Genomic DNA, 22,622 nt, shown 5'->3' on the forward strand with positions numbered 1-22,622 from the left:
TTGTGATGAAACAAAGGAGAACATAAATTATGATTTTTCTTTGCATCTTTGACAGTGAATAACACCATGCTAAAAATGACCAGACATGAATAACTGCCACTGAGCTCGTTCAGCACCTTCTTGAGATCATGTGTCCAAAAGATCTAAGCAAATTAATAAAGGGAAGATGATTAAACAGAAGGTTTTGTAGATACAGTACTGAATTCTGCCATCCGGACACATGCAATTTGAAATATTATTATAGTATAATAGAATACCAGGCCTATAAATTACCTTATTATAGCCAACTTGCACACTATGGATCGGGCCAAATCTCCTCTTTCAAATGGCAGAGTTCAATTTGGATTTAGTATCACCAGGCGTGCAAGGAAGAAATGTGAATGAAATCTAATAGCTATACATCTACTGTATGTCAGCTAATGAGGGTCAGCTAAATGAGGGTCAGCTAAATGACTAAATGTAAATGACTAAATGTAAAATGTAAATGTATGTACAGTTCCATTCTTATGGATATGGCTCTGCCATTTTGGATCGGATTGCATCAGGGATTGTTGCTAAATGTTCACAGAAGGTAGACACACTAACTGAGCTCCAATCTATGCCAATAACGTTCAGTTTTGTGATAGAGAATCCAGAGAAATAAGAGAAATAAAAATAATTCATACAGAAGTCATTTGCTTGTAGGAAGCTGGAATCGGCTGGGAAAGGTAGTTTTTAGAAATGTCAACGCTCATCGAGAGCTCTGGATGCCCTCTCCTCATATGACTACAACTGCAGATGTGCCGCTAATTCAAAATGGCGGATATTCGCAAAATTATTAAGACATTCCATAAACAAACAAAAAAGGTTAAAGAAAACACTTCTGAAGCCGGGTTACCTGTGCGTCCTCAAAGGCGTATCTTCCGGGGTCTTTGACGTTCTGGGTGGTCTTGGCTGTGCTCTTGGAGTCCACATTGATGGCGCTGGGGGCCCCAGGGGCCAGGAACTCCGCCCAAATCTCCTGAACCCGCGTCGGAACCTCCCGTATCGGTCTCTTCTTCAGCTCCTGGACCGCTAACCAGAACCTACCAGATCACCAGTAAGACAGTAGTAGTTTAGTGTAGTTTACTGCACTAGCTCACACACAAACGCACCATAGGTCACTTTAAACACACAAGAAAATGACACTTTAAAGGAAGGGAAAAAGGACACTTTAAGAAAATAACTTGTTGTGATTGTTGCATAGTATAGTTAGTATTAAAGGAGCTCCCGTCTTATACGGAGCTACTGAGCAATTTGATCCCGTAGATAGACCTGGCTGACGCACCGTTCTATTTGTTTGGTCTGATACCAACCCGTCAGTTCGCTGTGTGTCAGTGTTCCAATGATACACTCGGATGCAGGCTGCTTTTCTTGGAAAACGATATATGTATTTTGTTTCACTGTGCAAAAAAGCATATATATTGGGCTCCATAAATAAATAATACTTAATATAATAACTAATTGCATACAAACATTTTGCCCTGCGGGGTGTTCAAAACAGCGACCTGTGTTAACCTGCGTGTTGCGTCGTGCGTGGTGCGGTCGAAAACCATTGCGGGTCAAACTACTACCTGCTACAGTGTACCTGGCGCTTAAATAACAGAAGCGCCACCCCATGGTCACATAAATCCATTACACCAAATTACATCCATTTTGGCCATAACAGTTAGTAACAGCAAGTATAGCATAGGGACCAGTGGTGCAGTGGCAAATTGACAGTAGGTCAAACGCTCCACGCGCGTGCGCGCGCATGCACAGTTTTTTTGGCTGCTCTCGTCCTGCAGCTGGATACTATTGCCTCACAGCGCGGCCGTCAGCGCGCGGCCCAGAGAGCGCCGCTGGCTCTGCGGCTCTGCAGCTGCATGCTTCTCCGGGAGTCCAGTTGGATAATGCCATGTAAAAAGCGATTGCGCGTACTTCAGCCTCAGTGACCGAGGTATAACGCCGTTATACCGAGTTATACCAGCACTGCACCACTGATAGGGACATAGAAGTAAAACTGCACATTGTATAGGAGTGTACATAGGATCCAGTGCCTCTAAGTGATTTATTAACATCTATTTATCATGTTTATTCTAGTTATCTTATTATTATCACTACTATTACTATTGTTTTATTGCACAATCGTAGTGGCCATGGCCAACCGGATTTCACTGTATGCCCTGGTATGTATGTGATGACTTGACTTGACTTGATGTATAGACTGGGTCAGTAAGACAGTAGTAGTAGTAGTAGTCAAATGTATAGACTGGGTCAGTAAGACAGTAGTAGTAGTCACAGATGTACACAGATGTACACAGATCACAGACCCAGTCTATACATCTGACTACTACTATGGTCTTACTGTCTTACTTATTTCCAGGCTTACATTTGGTTCATGAAGACATAAGAAAGAATAATTTCCAGAATTACATGTAGAGTAAATATGTTTTATAAACTAATCTGAATCTGTCTCTTGCAGCTTTTAAATGAGCCTGTTGCCTGCAATGCATTGCCGTTGTAATGTTCTTTCTACCCACTCTAAGAGCTTAACATCCGCCAGTACCCATGTCCAACAGGCGTGATTTTTTCCGTAGCCTCTGTTTGCGAAGACGCTCTCTGATTGGCCGCATACAGTTAAGAAGAAAAGACCCTCTCTGACTGGTTTAGCTCCGAAGGGTCTCTTCCGCCTTGTACATATATTCTCTGCTTCGAAGTGGTTATGCTTAGGCATTCTTTCGAAGTGGTTATGCTTAGGCATTCTTTCGAAGTGGTTATGCTTAGGCCCTCTTTCGACGTGGTTATACTTAGAGTTAGGGTTATGGTTAGCCAATCGGAGAGCGTCTTTTTCTTCTTCGCTGCAATCAAAGAGCGTCTTCGCTCACAGAGGCTACGGAAAAAAAGCATGCGTCCAACAGAAGCTTCTGTTGTAATGTTCTTTCTGCCCACTAGGTGGTGGCAAAGAGCTTAACATCCACCAGTACCCATGTCCAACAGAAGCTTCTATTGTAATGGTCTTTCTGCCCACTAGGTGGTGGCAAAGAGCTTAACATCCACCAGTACCCATGTCCACCAGAAGCTTCTATTGTAATGTTCTTTCTACCCAATAGGTGGTGGCAAAGAGCTTAACATCCATGTCCAACACAAGCTTTTGTTAACTACTGCTTTACAGTAGAACATTTCTGTCTTGTAATTATTCATCTCCTCATTTGATTCCTGCATCGATTCCTTTGTAACAAAGAATGTTCCTCCTGGGCGATCTGCCTGAGGCTAGGTGTTCCGTTTCAGATCCACTAATCAATACATTTGGCCTTCCATAGTGTCGTAACAGATCCACTAATCAATACATTGGACCTGCCATAGTGTCGTACCAGATCCACTAATCAATACATTTGGCCTTCCATAAGAAGATATTCACTAATCAATCAATCACTTTGCTAAAGCATGAAGGTCAGACTGAGTGCCAGCACTTTGAGATCTCAAACAAGTATTTATTGCATGGAGCTCCTTGTTCAAATCAAATCAAATCAAATTTATTTATAAGGCCCGACAACACACGTTAATGTCCCCATGGGCCGTACATGTCTTCTTTAAACAAGTCAAGAAGAAAACATAACAATAAGTCAAGAACAGAACAAGAACACCATAAGGTCAACAAATTTAAAATAAATGCAAATAAATGAAAGAATGCAAGCACTCACAGACATACCCCACGCGAAGGTAAGGAAAAACTCACTAAAACCTAACAATAGGGAAAAATGCTCCACGGGCAGTGTGGAGGAGAGAAACCTTGTTTGTTGCTATAACAACAAAACAATACAGAATGACATCACTTTGATATTAGATAGATAGACAGACAGACAGACAGACAGACAGACAGACAGACAGACAGACAGACAGACAGACAGATAGACAGATAGATAGATAGATAGATAGATAGATAGATAGATAGATAGATAGATAGATAGATAGATAGATAGATAGATAGATAGATAGATAGATAGATAGATAGATAGATAGATAGATAGATAGATAGATAGATAGATAGATAGATTAGATAGATAGATAGATAGATAGATAGATAGATAGATAGATAGATAGATAGATAGATAGATAGATAGATAGATAGATAGATAGATAGATAGATAGATAGATAGATAGATAGATAGATAGATAGATAGATAGATAGATAGATAGATAGATAGATAGATAGATAGATAGATAGATAGATAGATAGATAGATAGATAGGTTCCAGTATCAGGTTTAATTGTCTATAATCATCAGTTCCAACCTGAGGTTCTCAGAGCTGAATTCTGACTCCACGAACTTGAGGAACTGTTCTCGACCACTGGTCCTTTAGAACCTCGTTGAACCCGAACCCCCACCGCCGGACTCTCTGCTGGCCTGGCTCCTTACTGTGGACACACACACACACACACACACACACACACACACACACACACACACACACACACACACCCACACACACACACACACACACACACACACACACACACACACAGACACACACAGACACACACACATACACACATACGTACACACACGCACACACACACACACACACACACACACACACACACACACACACACACCCACACACACACACACACACACACACACAGACACACACACACACACCCACACACACACACGCACACACAGTTAAGTACAGGAGATGGGAGATAAGTAGGAGAAGGAGGAGAGATGAGGAAGAGGACGAGGAGGAGGGAGAGAGAGGAGGGGGAGGAGCAGAGTAAGATAAGGAGGGAGGGGGAGGAGGATGAGAGAGAGGTGGAGTTCGAGAGAGGAAGGAGGAGGAGAGAAGAAGAGGAGGATAGGAGGAGGAAGAGGAGAGGAGCAGATATGAGGATGAGGGAGAGAGGAAGGAGGAGGAGGGAGAGGAAGGAGGGATATAGGACAGAGGAGAGGGAAAGAGGAAGGAGGAGAGAGAGAGGAAGGAGGAGGAGGAGAGAGAGAGGAATGAGGAGACTCTGACCTGGTCTCTAGCTCCCAGGCAGGTGTTGTCGTCTGATATCCAGGGGTTGCTGGGTTCTGGAGTAGTGAAGACTGGATCATACTCCATATACTGTTCTGTATAGGAGATAAGACTAGAGAGAGAGAGAGAGAGAGAGAGAGAGAGAGAGAGAGAGAGAGAGAGGAGAGAGAGAGAGAGAGAGAGAGAGAGGAGAGAGAGAGAGAGAGAGAGAGAGAGAGAGAGAGATAGAGAGAGAGAGAGAGAGAGAGAGAGAGAGAGAGAGAGAGAGAGGGATAGAGAGAGAGAGAGAGAGAGAGGGAGAGAGGCAGAGAGCGAGAGAGGGAGAGAGAGAGAGAGAGAGAGGGAGAGAGAGACATATAGACAGAGAGATGGACAGAGGCAGAGAGAGAGAGAGAGAGAGAGAGAGAGAGAGGAGAGAGAGAGAGAGAGAGAGAGATGGAGTGAGAGACAGAGAGGGTCAAAATAAAGGGTGACAGTAATAATGATAGTAATAATAACAACTATTATTAAATCGTTTTTTAATGTATGAAAAAGTGTGTAATGATGTAATAAAGTGAATAACACATTAAGATGTGAATGATGTAATAAAGTGAATAACACATTAAGATGTGAATGATGTAATAAAGTGAATAACACATTAAGATGTGAATGATGTAATAAAGTGAATAACACATTAAGATGTGAATGATGTAATAAAGTGAATAACAAATTAAGATGTGAATGATGTAATAAAGTGAATAAAATTATGATGTGAATGATGTAATAAAGTGAATACAATTATGATGTGAATGATGTAATAAAGTGAATAACACATTGTGGCAGACCAGCTGGCATGGTACTGGAAGGACGCTATGTCTCGGCCAAGGTACTGGGACATATGCCCATATTAGGAAGTCCAAGGAGACTCCCGGCAGAGCAGAGCGCTTCAGCCCCAATGCAGCGCACCTGTGCCAAACGTGCCCGGGACAAGTGAGCGTAATCAAAGCACAATTAAGCAGGACAGAAAATGGAGAGAGAAGGAATCGTGGGAGTAGCTGAGGCAAAACCTGTGCGGAACAAGAGAAGTGAGTAACGAGGAGAGATAGAGAGAAGAGGAGGAGATTTTTGTCTGTGTGACCCAATGCTGTGTCTGTCTATTTCTGGAAGGAGAACCCCGCTGTGTTCCAGAAGCTTTGATAGTCTGAGAACCCGCTTGTGTATCGACCCCTGCTTGCCCGACGTCTCTTCTCCCGGATCAGTCCCTGCCCGTATGAGAACCGATCCCCGCTATCGGACAACGGCGATTCTCTTGGATTACGGACTGGCTGACACTCACTAACCTCTTCCTTCCCCCTGAACAGCAATAAAACATCTGTTAAACTTGCTTCTACCTTGTGCAGTGTACATTTTATTAATTCCAATCTGGTGACAGCTCAACACACCCCAGAGTCTGTCGCAACATTAAGATGTAAATGATGTAATAAAGTGAATAACATATTAAGATGTGAATTATGTAATAAAGTGAATAACACATTAATATGTGAATGATGTAATAAAGTGAATAACATTAAGATGTGAATGATGTAATAAAGTGAATAAGACATTAAGATGTGAATGATGTAATAAAGTGAATAAGACATTACGATTTTAATGATGTGATAAAGTGAATAACACATCAATGAAGTGAATGGTGTAATACAGTGAATAACACATGGATGATGTCATGAAGGGAATAACATATGGATGATGTCATGAAGTGAATAACACATGATGTGGCATTATGTATAGACAGAGTTAATATTGAAAGAGTATCTGAGTTAAAATCTTTGGGTGTTATGTTGGACGAGAAATTTACATGGAAGCCTCACATAATGTACATAAAAAAGAAGGTAGCCAAGAGCAGGGCTGTACAGTGCGAGATATATGTTGCACGTGCTACAGCAACATCGACCTGTGCGATGAATGGATTTACTTCAGTAGCACTGGTGCGATAGGCATTCGGTTCATATCGATACTCTTATTTTGAAAATCATGTGGCGGGTCTCATTTCCGCCTCAAGCGCAGCTCCAGTCATAATATCTATGGCTCCGGCAGCTAACAACGTTCGGTTCATATCGATACTCTTATTTTGAAAATCCCGTGGCAACTCGGCGAGTCATATCCGCCCAGTCCGTGCTAATGTCTGCTGGCATTAAAGCAGAGCAGGGCTACACAGCAGTGCGCCTATTTTGCGACCCGAAATAAGTCAGTGTTTTTTTTTCTTTTCACAACGGGTCAAATGCATCTAACATGCTTTGCATCGTCGCCATTCTTTTATGCCCACATCGCCAGAAATTAACGTTACGTTAGCGTAAGCTAACAAGCTAATCCTGATCAGAGGCAGAGCCATAGAGAACAGCAGAAAGTGGGGACTTGGGAAAGGGAAAGGGGGGGGGGGGGGGGGGGGGGGCACTCTCCCTTTCTCTGTGTGTGTGCGCGTTTGGAAAGACGATGAAGTCAGGTGTATATTATAGTAAACTGAGGATTACTGAGGATGGACAGATAATGTTGATATTCAAATATAAAAAAAATTATAATAATAAATGAATTCATGATCATCATGCAACATAAAACAATTGTAGAAACGGATTGGGAGAGGAAGGGGTTTTAGGTTGCGTGTTGTGAGTTGAGTTCCAAAAAAATTTACTTGAAGTTTAAAGCTCAATATATCAAAACGTGGCACTTTACAGTGAACAGGAGGTCTATTTGTATTAAAAACAATAGATTGTTTTTTCATTTAAATGTCTGGAAGAGCTAAATTAATTCTTTTCAAATGATATTTTCGTTTCCTTTTTTGAGTTGATCTAAATGTTACTGATTGTGTTAAATGGGCTTATGATCTCATCTCATATCGATTGCAGGCACCTGCATCGTATCGTGGCAGATATCGGCAAATATCGTATCGTTGTCCAAAGAATCGATATCGTATCGTATCGTGATGAAGCTGGTGATTCCCACCCCTAGTAGAGTCCATACATCCAACACCAAATCCCATAATTCCTTACACGTAACATGTCTGGCTGTGTGACGTCAACTTGTCAGCATGAAAATGACAGCCAAACATGGCACTGCAACTAAATAACACAAATACAATAGGCACATTTGTGACTGTTACAAATATAACACGTTTTATACTTGTGCTACAAGATTTTGGCCTGTGCTACAAAACTATCAACCTCTGTAGCACCAGTGCTATGTGCAAAAAAAGTTAACGTACAGCCCTTAAGAGTGTTTTTGTTTTGAACAAGGCAAAGAATGTGCTTGATTATAATTCTATGCGAATATTATATTGTTCACTCATCCTACCAGGCACGTGCATACATAGGGGTGAAGGGGTGCCCGGGCACCTGCCTTTTTCATTTTTCATTAGAAAGTGCCCTTTTTATGCCACCCTCTTTTTTTTTTTTTTTTTTTTTACTGTTGCACATATAGATATACTGCCCTGCCCTTCCAAATGAAAGATGTCACTATAGAATCTAAATATTAGGTAAAGAAAGAGAAATGCCACCCCTCTTGTAAATAATAGGTCCTTCCAGCCTGGAAGGACCTATTACGCATAGGCATAGCACGTGGGTGGGTGATGATCATGAGATGATGTAAACCGCGCAGGGCCAGCAGCACAGCAGTGCACTGAACACGAAATTGATATCCAGCTGTTGTTGAGCTCACACTCGAGTCGAGACCTCTTTTTTTACAGTTACTATTTCAACTAAAACAAAGCAAGAGTACACTTCATCAGGTAAGGTATTTGCCCAACAAAATAAAATGTCGGGTTTGCAGTGCACTGTATATTTTCGTGAAACACGTCGCCAGATCACCCCTCCCCAGCCCCTCCCTGTCTGCTGCTAGTGCAGGAAAATCACGCAGCATACTCTCTATCTCTCTCTCTCTCTCTCTCTCTTTCTCACTCTCCTCTCCTCTCTGACGGAAAACAGAATAATTTTGATTGACAGTCGAGTCTGCCAATTACGTCACACGGCTTGCACCCGCCCTGCTGTTCTTAGCACCAATCGGCAAGCGCTATTAGTTTTTGACTTCGTGAATGTCCTGTGTGGTGACAAGTTTGACAACAACAAAGCTACAGTGCTAACAATAAGCTATTTGGCTGGATGCAGTCTGGAGGACAGTGGATATACATCAAGACAACAGTCTGTGACTGTGGGACAGTGGACATAATACTTCATCAAGCCCTCCTGACCTGGACCACGTTTCAACTAAACAAGGTAGTTAATGCGGTATCGGTCGGTCGGTCTCTCTCTCTCTCTCTATCTCTCTCTCTCTCTCTCTCTCTCTCTCGCAGCTGTTGGTCTGGAGCGCATATTGTGTTATTAAAGGGACACTATGTCGTTTTGGTGACATCTATTGGTGAAACTGAATGTACCATAGACTTGTATTAACCCCAAAAATCGGGCTTGCGCGCTATGCGCGCTCGCATTGCATTTAATAATTCATGCCCTTTTCTCATTTCGGGCACCTGCCTTTCTAAAGTCCTGTGCACGTCCGTGCATCCTACCATATTTGAGTTACTGTGTGGAAGTGTGGGGGAACACGTATGAAAGTAACATAAAGCCATTATTTATATTACAGAAGAGAGGAGTAAGAATAGTTCACAAAGTAGATAAAAAGGGTTAAAAAACTATTAAAAAAGAGCACATTACTAACTTTGTATTACAGTTTAATTTATCCGCACATCTTTTACTGCAATATAATTTGGGCCAGCACTTACCCATCTTACTTACAAACAATCAATAGAGCTGAGAAATCCTTTGTAAGAATTGCAACCAACTCTTCTTATTTAGCCCCAACCAAACCATTATTTAAACAACTGCAACTACTCACAATTTATGAGGTCAACAAGTATCAAACAGGGATTCTTATGTACAAAGTAATTGGTCTTCATTTATCTTTGCCTAATTTTTTTCAAACTTATTTTGAGTTTAATTCTCATTATCATGCACATCTCACAAGAAGAAATAAAGACTTACGCATTCCTTTCTGTAGGACCTCTGTTGCCAAATTCTCATTTGTTTATCAAGGTGCAGTGATGTGGAATGATATACAAAATCTAATAGAAACATGTTCCACTTTAAATATATTTAAAAGTAAGCTTAAAAAAGAACTACAGATCCTGTAGTCTAGTATCCATGTGTATTTGTGTAAAGTCTTTTAAAAAGAAATCCCAACATTATAATAGTTGTATAATGCTGTATTGTATGTATCTGTGTGTATGTGAGAGGGATATGCGCATGTGTTTGTGCATAATGTGGGGGGGGGGGGGGATTTACATTTTTTTGTGTAGTTATCCTATATAGTTTTAAGAGGGGAAGTCGCTTATAAGCGCTTGGGTTTTTTGACCTTTCCTGCACATTTTTTATTTTTTATCTTTTTCCCCCTCCTTTTTCCTCCGATTTTCTCCCATCCCAATGTTAGTCGTTATGCCAATTCCCAATCCCCTTCCTGGTCGCTGCGCACTTACCCCCCACAGTCGGTCTGGGAGAGTGGAGGCTATCACGTGCTTCCTCCGACACACGTCTAGCCAATCAACCGTTTCTTTTCACCTGGCAGCGCGGACTCTCACTGAGAGGGCGTAGCGTGTGGAAGGATCACACTATCCCACTTAGATCCTATCCGCGCTTAGCAGGCGCCCCGACCGAACTGTAGGAGTCGCTGTTTACAACGCCCCGGACCCACCCCGCCAGCTTTTCCCACCCTCTAATACTGCCAATTGTATTAGTGTGAACGGCCAGCCAAGCTGGTGACAACCCCGGAGCTGTGAGCTGGATTCGAACAGGCGAATCCAGCGTCTCCGGGGTTGGTGACTAACGCAATCTCCGCTACGCCACCTGACCGCCCTTTCCTGCACATTTTAACTGTTCTTCTATTTACTTATTTTATCCCAGAATGTATGTTTGTAAGTGCGAATAACAATAAACAAATAAACAAAACAAAGTAGATTCAAGAGAACATACCAATGAATTATTTATTAAATCCAGACTATTGAAACTTAAAGAGTTAGCTGAAATACAGACTTTATTAGTTTTGTTCAGAGCAAAATGCAGAGTATTACCAGCAAATATACAGAGGTTGTTCGTTCCCTGTCCAGATGACAGCAGAAGGAAATAAAATTTTAAGCACCAATTTGCACGAACCACCTTAAAACAAAGGTGCACCTCAGTTATAGGTATCAAACTATGGAACTCTTTGCAGAATGGCGAAAAGGGTTCTACTAATATATTTCACTTCAAAAGGTTGTACAAAGAAAAGATATATAGACAGTATAGCACAGTTTAGTATAATATTGAAGTTTAGCATAACAGGATAATATAGCATAGCATTACAGAGTAGACTATAGGCTAGTAGGAGTATAGTAATATAGTATATAGCAGCGTAACATAGAATAATAATATATTAAAATATTGTATAACACTGTATACCAATATAGTGTAGTATAAATAGTATGATTTAGTTATATTATAATAAAATAAAAATAATACAATTATATAGTATATAGAAGTATAATATAGAATAATACATTATATAAATATATAGATAAATGTGTGTGTGTGTATAAATGAATGAACCTAAATATGCAATTTAACTGATAGATACACAAAATGTATTTATTTATGTTAATTTAATTGTGTTGATGTTTCCATTTCTGCTAAATAAGTATGTAGCCTACATTCTGTTTGGTTTGGTAAACATTGCAATTAGTCATCAGTGTACTGTATGTGTGTAGGGGCAGATACAAATAAGAATTTTCTTCTTCCTGTTCCTTTCGGCCATGGAATTTAGTGGAGCATGTAATTATGTACTGTTGGACTGTAATAATTCCATGTACGAATAAATAAAAATGTATTGAAATGAAATGAAATGTCATGAAATGAATAACAAGTTCAAGTTTGTTTATTATTTGTCATAATAAAATACAGAATACTTTATGATGAAATGCTTGTTTCTGTATGAGAGTGTGCTCCATACAGTAAAAAAAAAAAGTAAGTAAAAAATATAAAAAAAAAAGTAATTAAGAAATAAGTAAAAAGTAAGTAAAGGAATGTTCAGTCAAAATACATAATATACAATACAGAGCAAAATTAGTAACAGTGAGGTACAATGCAGAAATTAGATGAGGTACAAAACTTAGGGTAGGGTGCAAATGAGGTATGAATGTAGTGCAAATCTCTTTAATAATAGATAAATATAAAGTGTCTAAATTGAGTGATAATAATTGTATATATTATATTTATCTATTTTTATCTTATTTTTTAGCACTCGCTTGTATTTAAATATGTTTTAGTTAATATTGTGTGATTTTGTGTGAAGGGCGGACTAGCAAAGTAAGATTTTCATTGTATGGCAAACTGTCTGTTTAACTGTGCACATGACAATAAACAATCTTGAATCTTGAATAAGGTGAGTGTTGTTTAAAGTGAGTGTGTACATGTGGATGTGTGTGCAGTGAGTGTAGAACACATTAATGATGTAATTAAGTCAGACTCACCTGTCTGCTACCTTAGACATCTTTAACCGATGTCTGTCCAGCTGTGCCTGCCAGAACTGGATCTGAGGGGAGAAGAGAGGAGAGAAGAGAAGAAGAGAGGAGAGAGGAGAGGAGAGAGGAGAGAAGAAGAGGAGGAGAGGAGAGAGGAGAGAGAGAGGAGAGAGGAGAGAGAAGAGGAGGTGAGGAGAGAGGAGAGAAGAGGAAAGGAGGAGAGGAGAGGAGAGAGGAGAGGAGAGGAAAGGAGGAGAGGTGAGGATGAGAGGAGAGAAGAAGAGAGGAGGAGAGGTGAGTAGAGGAGAGGAGAGAAGGAGAGAGGAGGAGAGAGAGAGGAGAGAAGAAGAGAGGAGAGAAGAAGAGGAGGAGAGGAGAGGATGAGAGGAGAGAAGAAGAGAGGAGAGAGAGAGAAGAGAGTGAGGATGAGAGGAGAGGAGAGAAGAAGAGAGGAGGAGAGGAGAGAGAGGAGAGAGGAGAGAAGAGAGAGAGAGGTGAGGATGAGAGGAGAGGAGAGAAGAAGAGAGGAGAGGGTGAGGATAGGGAGAGGAGAGAGGAGAGAAGGAGAGAGAGGAGAGGTGAGGATGAGAGGAGAGAAGAAGAGAGAGGAGAGGTGAGGATGAGAGAAGAGAGAGGGAAGAGAGAGAGATGAGAGGTGAGGATGAGAGGAGAGAAGAAGAGAGGAGATGAGAGGAGAGAGGAGAGAGAAGGAGAGAGAGGAGAGGTGAGGATGAGAGGAGAGAAGAAGAGAGGAGAGAAGAAGAGAGGAGGAGAGGTGAGGATGAGAGGAGAGAGGAGAGAAGAAGAGAGGAGGAGAGGTGAGGATGAGAGGAGAGGAGAGAAGAAGAGAGGAGGAGAGGAGAGGAGAGGATGCGAGGAGAGAAGAAGAGAGGAGAGAAGAAGAGAGAAGGAGAGGTGAGGATGAGAGGAGAGGAGAGAGGAGAGAAGAAGAGGTGAGGATGAGAGGAGAGGGGAGGCGAGGAGGGGAGAGAGGAGATGAGAGGAGAGAGAAGATGAGAGGAGAGAGAAGATGAGAGGAGAGAGAAGAGGAGGAGAGAGAAGAGGAGGAGAGGATAAGAGGAGGAAAGGAGAGGAGAGGAGGAGAGGATAAGAGGAGGAAAGGAGAGGAGAGGAGGAAAGGAGGGGAGAAGATGAGGAGAGGAGAGGATAAGAGGAGGAAAGGAGAGGAGAGGAGGAAAGGAGGAGGGGAGAAGAGGAGGAGAGAGAAAAGGAGAGGAGAGGATGAGAGGAGAGGGGAGGCGAGGAGGGGAGAGAGGAGATGAGAGGAAAGAGAAGAGGATACATTAGTTTTAGCACAAGGTTTGCATGGACCCACTGCACTATATTCTGGGGGGGAAATTACTTGACCTTTAGATGTGACCTTTTAGATGTGACCTCACATCTAAAAAATACTATCTAATACTACTAAATATCACTACTGAAATCCCACTATAAAGTGGTGTTACAAGATGGTCTGGTTAGATTATTTTGCACCTATGGGGGCTATGGGGCCCAAAAATACCCTTTGGGGAGTAAAATAATTTAACCCTCCAATTTTCTGTTTGCATCCTAAATGTCTCAAAAACAGTAGCATGACATTTGCTCATAATGGACCTACATTTCTTCTTAACTCCACTTACGAAGTTCCCAGGACAATTCTGGCATTCCTGAATGGTTTCTTACCTGGGATTTGTTCTTAGCTAAGAACAGGATTTAAGAACTTGATTTGAACATCAATCATGTAAATTTAGCCATGTCATCCAATAATCAATGATCAATCGCGCTATCTAACCTCTTAAGCCCTAGACATATTTTCAGAAAATTCGCCTAGAAATACATACCTAAGTAAATGGAAGATTGCTCCACTTCTACAAGGCCATTTGCATGTTCTTGGTATCTAGGGGCACCTATGGATCTCAGGGAATGTACTCCCAGTGTCAGAAATATTGTGTATGTTACTATGCTTAAGTAAATTGTAATGAACCAAAGGAGAATATCAATATTTAAATTTTTTTTTATCTTTGACGGTGAACACCATGCTAACATTGACCAGATGGATACAATTAACTTTTAAATGCTGTTTTTTATAGAAAAAAAAATCGGATCTAATATTTATGGCTTAAAACCAATTTCCGACAATTAGTTACACTTTAAATTAAAAAAAAATTATTTCTTGATTCAGAATTTTTTTATCATGGATGAACAAAACTATCAATGCGAATGGTTGATTTGAATTTCAAGGACTTTTTAAGCACCTTGTTAAAAATGGGCTGTTTTCAAGGAATTCCAGGCCTGACTTTTTTCTTTTCTTTTCTTTAATTTTTTTTAAGCACTTTAAGCACTTCAAGGACCTTGTGCGAACCCTGTTTTTTACTGCTGTGCAACACTTTGAGCTGCAATTGTTATATGAAAGGTGCTATACAAATAAAGTGTATTATTATTATTAATGGTAGTAGTAGTAGAAAGCTATCTGGCTGCAAACTAGCCTAGCTTAGCACAGATTAATGAAAGCAGATGCATAGTGGCACTGAGAGGTGTTTTTGGCCAATGTCTAGGCTAGCCACTCCACTTCCTGCTAGTAAACTGGGACGTTTCTTAAACCCTAACAGGCTGTTTACTCCTCCTACATTTCCACATGGTTGCTGCCTAAAGTACTCTGATTGGCAGATAGAGTTTGATTGACATGGTACCTGTTGATGTAGCTCCTCTTTCGTTGGCTCTCTGACCTCAGGGGCGGGACTGTGGGCGGGGCTTTGGCTTCTGATGTCATCCTGTAGACCATACACTGACTAGTGGAGACACACACACACACACACACACACACACACACACACACACACACACACACACCCACACACACACACACACACACACATACACACACACACACACACGCACACGCACACGCACACACACACAACATGCACAAACACAGACAGAACATATGCACGCAGAAAGAAAGAAAACACACATACACACACACACAGGAGGAAGGGAAGAGAGAGGACATACTTTGAGGAAGGGAGAGGAGAGGAGAGGGGAGGAGGTGAGTGAGAGAAGAGAGTGTAGGAGAGGGAAGGAGAGGAGAGGAGTGAGAGAAGAGAGGAGAGGGGAAAAGAGGAGAGGAGAGGAGTGAGAGAGGAGAGGAGAGGAAAGGGGAAGATAGAAGAGGAGTGAGAGAGGAGAGGAGAGGAGAGGAGAGGAGAGGAGAGGAGAGGAGAGGAGAGGAGAGGAGAGGAGAGGAGAGGAGAGGAGAGGAGAGGAGAGGAGAGGAGAGGAGAGGAGAGGAGAGTGGATTTCTTATACAGTATGTTCCATGTGGCTCTTGGTATCCTGTTTTAACCTGGTCAGCTTCCTGATACCTGTCTGATACCTGACACCATGTTTTAACCTGGTCAGCCTGATACCTGTCTGATACCTGACACCATGTACCTGTCTCTGATACCTGTCTCTGATACCTGATACCATGTTTTAACCTGGTCAGCCTCCTGATACCTGTCTGATACCTGACACCATGTACCTGTCTCTGATTACCTGTCTCTGATACCTGACATCATGTTTTAACCTGGTCAGCCTGATATATGTCTGATACCTGACACCATGTTTTAACCTGGTCAGCCTGATTATGTCTGATACCTGACACCATGTTTTAACCTGGTCAGCCTGATATCTGTCTGATATCCTACAACAGTAACAGTATCAGGGGCCTAAGGAAGTTCCAAGTCAGTCAGAAGATCCTTAAGAACTTCTACTCATGTACAATAGAGAGCATCCTGATTGGCAACATCACCTCCTGGTTTGGGAATAGCACTGCACAAGACCGAAGCAGACTACAGAGAGTGACACGTTCAGCCGAACGCACAATTGGAGGGGGGCTTCCCATCCTCCAGAACATTTACAACAAGCGGTGCAGGGGTAAGGCTAAGAGAATCATCAAGGACTCCAGCCACCCGAACAACTGCCTCTTTGAACTGCTGCGGTCAGGCAAGCGATACCGGAGTCTCAAGGCGAGTACAGAAAGACTCAGAAGAAGCTTCTATCCCCAGGCCATCAGGCTGCTCAACGAACAATAAACACTATCCATCAAATGCACACAGCACACACATCCACACGCACACACTCACTTTAAACAAACAACACACTGCAGCACCCACTCTCCACACTTTAGATCACCTAAACACACTTTATATTTATTGGTAAAGGATTTGCACTACAACTCGTACACCTTACTGTAAATTGTACCTAAATTGTACCTCATCCCATTTCTGCTTTGCACTATATAGTATTGTATATGAGTACATTGCATAGTATATTGTATATTGTATGGTAACTCAGTTACTTCTATTCTGCATCGAACATTGTACATATGTCTATACTGAACACTGTGACCTCTATTTTTACTTCTATTTTACATGCTATACTATTTTATTTCATACTTATCTTGTCTAGCACAGTCTCTGGAGCGTAACAGTAAGACGCATTTTGTATAAAAGTATTCTGTACTTCTGTATGACAACTATTAAAGAAACTTGAAACTTGAAACTAGAGGCATACATCTGATGGGAGTGTGTATAGTGTGTAGATTCTCACTCTGTCGTCTAAGTCACTCTCTAGGTCGCCATAGACGGACTGAGAGTAAGAGAGAGGGAGAGAGGGAGGGGGGGGGGCAGGAAGAGAGAGGGGAGAGGACAGGAGAGAAGGGGAGGGCAGGAGGAGAGGAGAGGACAGGGGGAGAGAGGGGGGAGAGACAAGTAGGAGTGGCCAGAATAAGGAAGAACAGGTAGGAGAGGATGACAGAAAATGGTATTAAAACCACAACTGTTTCAGTGTAAGGACCAGAGAAGGTCAAACTGGTAGTTTATAATCACAGCAAAGGTCACGGTAGTGCTCACCTTCCTGGTTTTATGGGGCTGTTTCATCCTGGAGGACTTCTTGATGTCTGCTTCGGTGGTGTTCACACAGCCGGGCTGATGCAGAGGAAGAAGAAGAAGAAGAAGAAGAAGAAGAAGAAGAAGAAGAAGAAGAAGAAGAAGAAGAAGAAGAAGAAGAAGAAGAAGAAGAAGAAGAAGAAGAAGAAGAAGAAGAAGAAGAAGAAGAAGAAGTAGAAGAAGAGGAAGAAGAAGATGAAGAAGAAGAGGAAGAAGAAGAGGAAGAAGAAGAAGAAGATAATGTTGAGACCAAACACACCAGTAGGGCTGTACCGAATGTCATATATTTTTTTTTTTACATTCAAAGCTTCTATTGAAGTTTTCTAATGAAGCTTCGAATGTCAGTCGTCATATTTTATGACTTTTTTTAAATAATATATATATTTTTTAAATCCTCAAACAAAATCCTCAATTTGAATAAAGTGATTCATCTGATTAAATTAGTCTTTTTTATTTTATCAACTTTCTTTACTGGATATAACTCGTCAGTTTCGTCAACATAAATAATCAAATAAGGGCACGGTTGGTACGAAAGTGATGGTGACGTCTTGATGGAGCGCCGAGCGCCAAGCGGATGCAGACAGGCTACATCAATTATGATACATGTTTTATAAAAACATGTATGATGAGTCATACTATAATAGTATAATACTATAATATTAGTGTAGCCTAATCTTTATCTGCAACTGTGAAGAAAACCCCCATTGGTTTAAACAGAATGAATAGACACATAAAAAAAACATATAAAATAAAATAAAAACTTGAATGTTGATTTAGAATTCGAACGTCAACGTTACGAATGAAGCTTCGAAGCTTCAAACTATTCAGTACAGCCCTAGTGTTGTGATGTATTTAAGCATTACATCACGCGACGGAGTGTGTTATAGAAATTAGATCACGCCTATGGGTGGTTGTTAGGCCCCCATAGGCGTGATCTAATTTCTATAACACACAACTTCAAGTGGTGTAATACTTTTATACAATGGCCGAATTCATCCAACCTTATTGCTATACAATAAACACACAGTAATTGAAGCATAATGGAGATTTATTCACAAAACCATCCGCAGAAAAAGTTGGTCAAAAAGAATTAAAAGAAGTTGCCTCCGTGTCTAGAAGCAGCTGGGAGGTGCGGTGTTTCAAAGCATGCCATCTAACAAAACCAATTACATAATCCAACATTGTGTAAACAACTAACATATTCCAGTTAACGGTATCTTTTTTTAATTATTCGTTACGAATATATCCATACTTCCATTGTGTCTGGGACATCCACTGAAATCGCTTCGTGCGACAGTGTCCTTTTGCAGAGGCAGGTTGCTACAAAGCATGCCATCTAACAGTGAAGTTAGTGGTTGTTATTTGATTGATTGATTGAAAATTGTATTAACAGATTGCAGAATGAGTACAATACAGTACAGCTCAATACACATAATTGTTAACACTTTGATCGCCAGGGTTAAATTCATAGTTTACCATCCCTCGCCAGCCCTATTTAACATGGAGAAGTTCCCCTTCTTTGCAGGGCTATAACTTTTTAAATTGTATTGCTAAATTGACATTACTATGGCCCATTCAACGTCCTATATCTATTGTTCAGGGTGTAGCAACGTTATACTTTTTCATTCACATATTCATACTAAAATACGGTCTAAAGTATAAGTATGTTTTTATCGTTTTCTGCAGCTTTCTCCAGAACTTGATTTATAGCCCCAAATGCATTATATTGATGATGAAATACAGGACGATGAGCGTGGAACTGAAATATTCCTATTATGGGATGTAGAAATATCCGATCAATTTCCAGACTGTATAATAGTATATACGTCCAAATCATGTTGTTTATCGAGTTATTGGTAACGGATTGCTATCCGTTGTGATCAGCTCGAGTCCTGAGACTATTACCGAGTGATCGGACCGAATTGAAATGAGCACCAGCTTTCATTTCCTGTTTCCGCCCTGGCGATCCGTCGATCGGCCACCAGATGGCGCTCTTGAACCGTTGGAGAGTTGAGAGGGGCTCAACAGTACATATCATGTCTCCGGGGGAGAAATATGATTTATTTTCGATCACAGATTTTTGAAATATTGATATCAAAGACGCTGCCCAGCGTCTTCGGCGATTAAAGTGTTAAGGGGATGCAGACCAGAGAAAGACTTTCGTCTTGTTTACATCAGGGTCCCCCATTTTCAATGCATCATAACATATATGACATACAGATAGACAGTGCTACATCTATACATAGGTTGCTACAAAGCATGCCATCTAACAGTGAAGTTAGCGGTTGTTATTTGATTGATTGATTGATTGAAAATGTTATCTACAACGAATGCCATCTAACAACACACTTCCCACGATTTATATTTTGTTTCACAATGAGTCATGACCAACCAATTACATAATCCAACATTGTGTAAGCAACTAACACATTCCACGTGACGTTATCGTTTTTGAATGAGTCGTTATGACGATATCAATACATCCATTCATAAAGATTATTGTCCGCCATCTTGGTTTCATTCAGAAAAGTGATTCGGAAAAAAAGTCGGTTGTGGGCGGGTTCTGGGATCACGTGGAGTGTGTTATGAGAAATAACAACGTCTGAAAGAAGTGTTTCAGCCAATCAGAATCAAGAAATGTGCATGCCATTGTATAATTGAACGTCTGTGATCTGATGAGTGAAAATTGTGTTTTCTTTCCCACATGCAAATGCGGGACATGATGCGACGCGACGCGAGAGGTCAGATGGAAGAAACAGCAGCAGAAGGTGTGTTGTCCACACAGCTGTGGAACCATGTCTGTGTGAGCTGCAGTAGATCATTAGTTAGTATGTTGTTGAGTGTGTATTTGTGCATGTGTGTAAGTCTTTGTACAGTATGTTCATGTCTGTGTGTATACAATTTGTGTTCCAGAGCGTATCTTCCACTTCCATGTCTAACATATTTTATTAGGTCAGGTTAACGTTACTCACCACTGGCCTGTGGACATCCCAGAAGGCTCTCTCCTGACTGTCCAGAATCTTCCTCTCAACTTTATCTCTCTTCTTATCCACCCTGAAAGACAGACAGACAGACAGACAGACAGACAGACAGACAGACAGACAGACAGACAGACAGACAGACAGACAGACAGGCAGGCAGGCAGGCAGGCAGGCAGGCAGGCAGGCAGGCAGGCAGGCAGGCAGGCAGGCAGGCAGGCAGACAGACAGACAGACAGACAGGCAGGCAGGCAGACAGACAGACAGACAGACAGACAGACAGACAGACAGACAGACAGACAGACAGACAGACAGACAGACAGTTAGTGCATGTTTAATATTTGTTATCAGATGAGTCAAGTCCATAGACTAGATATTATGACTAATATAATGATCATTGCAGTACTGTACCACTGAGGCCAGGACCTTCTTGTTGTGAGGCAACAGTACTAACCACTGAACCCAGGACCTTCTTGTTGTGATGCAACAGTACTAACCACTGAACCCAGGATCTTCTAGCTGTGAGGCAACAGTGCTAACCACTGAACCCAGGACCTTCTTGCTGTGAGGTAACAGTGCTAACCACTGAACCCAGGACCTTCTTGCTGTGAGGCAAAATGACTAACCACTGAACCCAGGACCTTCTTGCTGTAAGGCAGCAGTAATAACCACTGAACCCAGGGGCCCTCATTCATCAACGTGTCTTACGCACAGATTTGTGCTTAACCTGTGCGTACGATCATTTCTAAGCAAAGAGTGGGATTCATCAATTTCAACTTGAACTTGACTCCGTGCTTACGTGTACGCACAGGTCGGAGCACACTTAGCTGACGCCCAGTGGTAGAATATCGTTACTACGCATAAGCGCTCCTCAGTTCTGCATTAGTTTCAAGGCGGAAATAAAGACACTGGCGCGTGTTCTGTATGACCCCCGTAATCCATTATAGTTCATTGTGAAATAGCAACAGTAGTGTAATTATGGTCAAAACCCTATAAATAGCATTTGGAATAATAGATCTTTCTCTCAGAATGAATGCAGCATGGTTTATATAGCGTTATCGGAATATACGGGGTGTAGGCTACTGACTGACTGCGCTCCGCGTAGCTTGATTGATTGATTGATTGAAAAGTTTATTAACAGATTGCAGAATGGGTACAGTACAGTACAGCTCAGTACATACAATTGTTAAGGGGATGCAGACCAGAGAAAGACTTTCGTCTTGTTTACATCAGGGTCCCCCATTTTCAATTCATCATAAATCATAAAGCTCAACTCGTTATTATTTTGCGCACAGACTGCAGAAACACGGGAACGTTTTTGATTATATTTAAAAGGCTTTACGTTAAACGAAACAAGTGGAATTTCGAAGCTGTAAGCAGAATACAAGTCATATGAACACCCACGATATAGTGTTCTTCCCCCTTTTTACTGTATAAGAAAGAATAGAAAACGCATTGCAATGACACCAGATAGTGGACAGACTATGTATATGATGGGATTCAAGTTCGCGTTTTTGTTGATCATAGGCATGCTGTCAGAGTATGATATCTTAATCAAACATTCTAGAACATTTGTCGTCACAGATCATGTCCTAATAGAACATAGGCTATGGCATGGTCCATCGTGATATTGTGTGGACTGTTATTACTGTACCGGTACCACCCATTGTGACAACAGCCTTGTGAGTCCCGCACACAAACATGATGGAATTCAAGTTCATGTATTGAAAGGCAGGCTACATCATACATGCAGTGAGATTCATTGTTCTTGTATATGCTCTCGTATTATTGTTTATATAGGCTACCCAATACTGACATCAAAATAGATTGTAGTATGCCTCTAGAAATCATATGCAGCAGGTAGAAAATTGACGGGAGATCCATCGCAATTTGGAATAAAATTGAGGAGAACTTTAATCCCTGGGTATTAATCAAACAACACGGGAAAAGGCAGTCATATTCCAGCGCGGTCTTTATTAGTGTTTGCGCTGCCCAGGCAGCAATGGTTAATAGATATCATATCCGACATCACCGTTCTCATAACACGCTTCCCTCGGCTTAGTCCATTTTTCCACATTTCATGGGGGTATTCCATTACCGTATATGGTTAATCGGGGCGGTTCTGGTATGCAAATACTTAAAACAGTGCACGAGCTCAAACGTAGGATCAAAGTCATATTCATCATGA

The 22,622-nt window shown here is 41.3% G+C and overlaps 1 protein-coding gene across 1 annotated transcript in view; it reads right to left on the reverse strand.

Annotated features, from left to right (window-relative positions):
• The window catches only part of rgs7b (regulator of G protein signaling 7b), a gene marked incomplete at its 5' end in the record, with an annotated part of 89,850 nt that overhangs the window by 16,737 nt on the left and 50,491 nt on the right, over window positions 1-22,622 (reverse strand). Inside the window, 9 exon segments of the mRNA XM_084330737.1 lie at window positions 878-1,064; window positions 4,293-4,349; window positions 4,351-4,416; window positions 5,019-5,038; window positions 5,040-5,130; window positions 12,538-12,599; window positions 15,219-15,317; window positions 17,421-17,495; window positions 20,429-20,510. Coding sequence (XP_084186863.1) covers window positions 878-1,064; window positions 4,293-4,349; window positions 4,351-4,416; window positions 5,019-5,038; window positions 5,040-5,130; window positions 12,538-12,599; window positions 15,219-15,317; window positions 17,421-17,495; window positions 20,429-20,510 — 739 coding nt within the window.

The sequence above is a fragment of the Notolepis coatsorum genome (genome assembly GCF_963971535.1).
Source record: "Notolepis coatsorum genome assembly, chromosome: 15".
In the NCBI taxonomy this organism is placed as follows: domain Eukaryota; kingdom Metazoa; phylum Chordata; class Actinopteri; order Aulopiformes; family Paralepididae; genus Notolepis; species Notolepis coatsorum.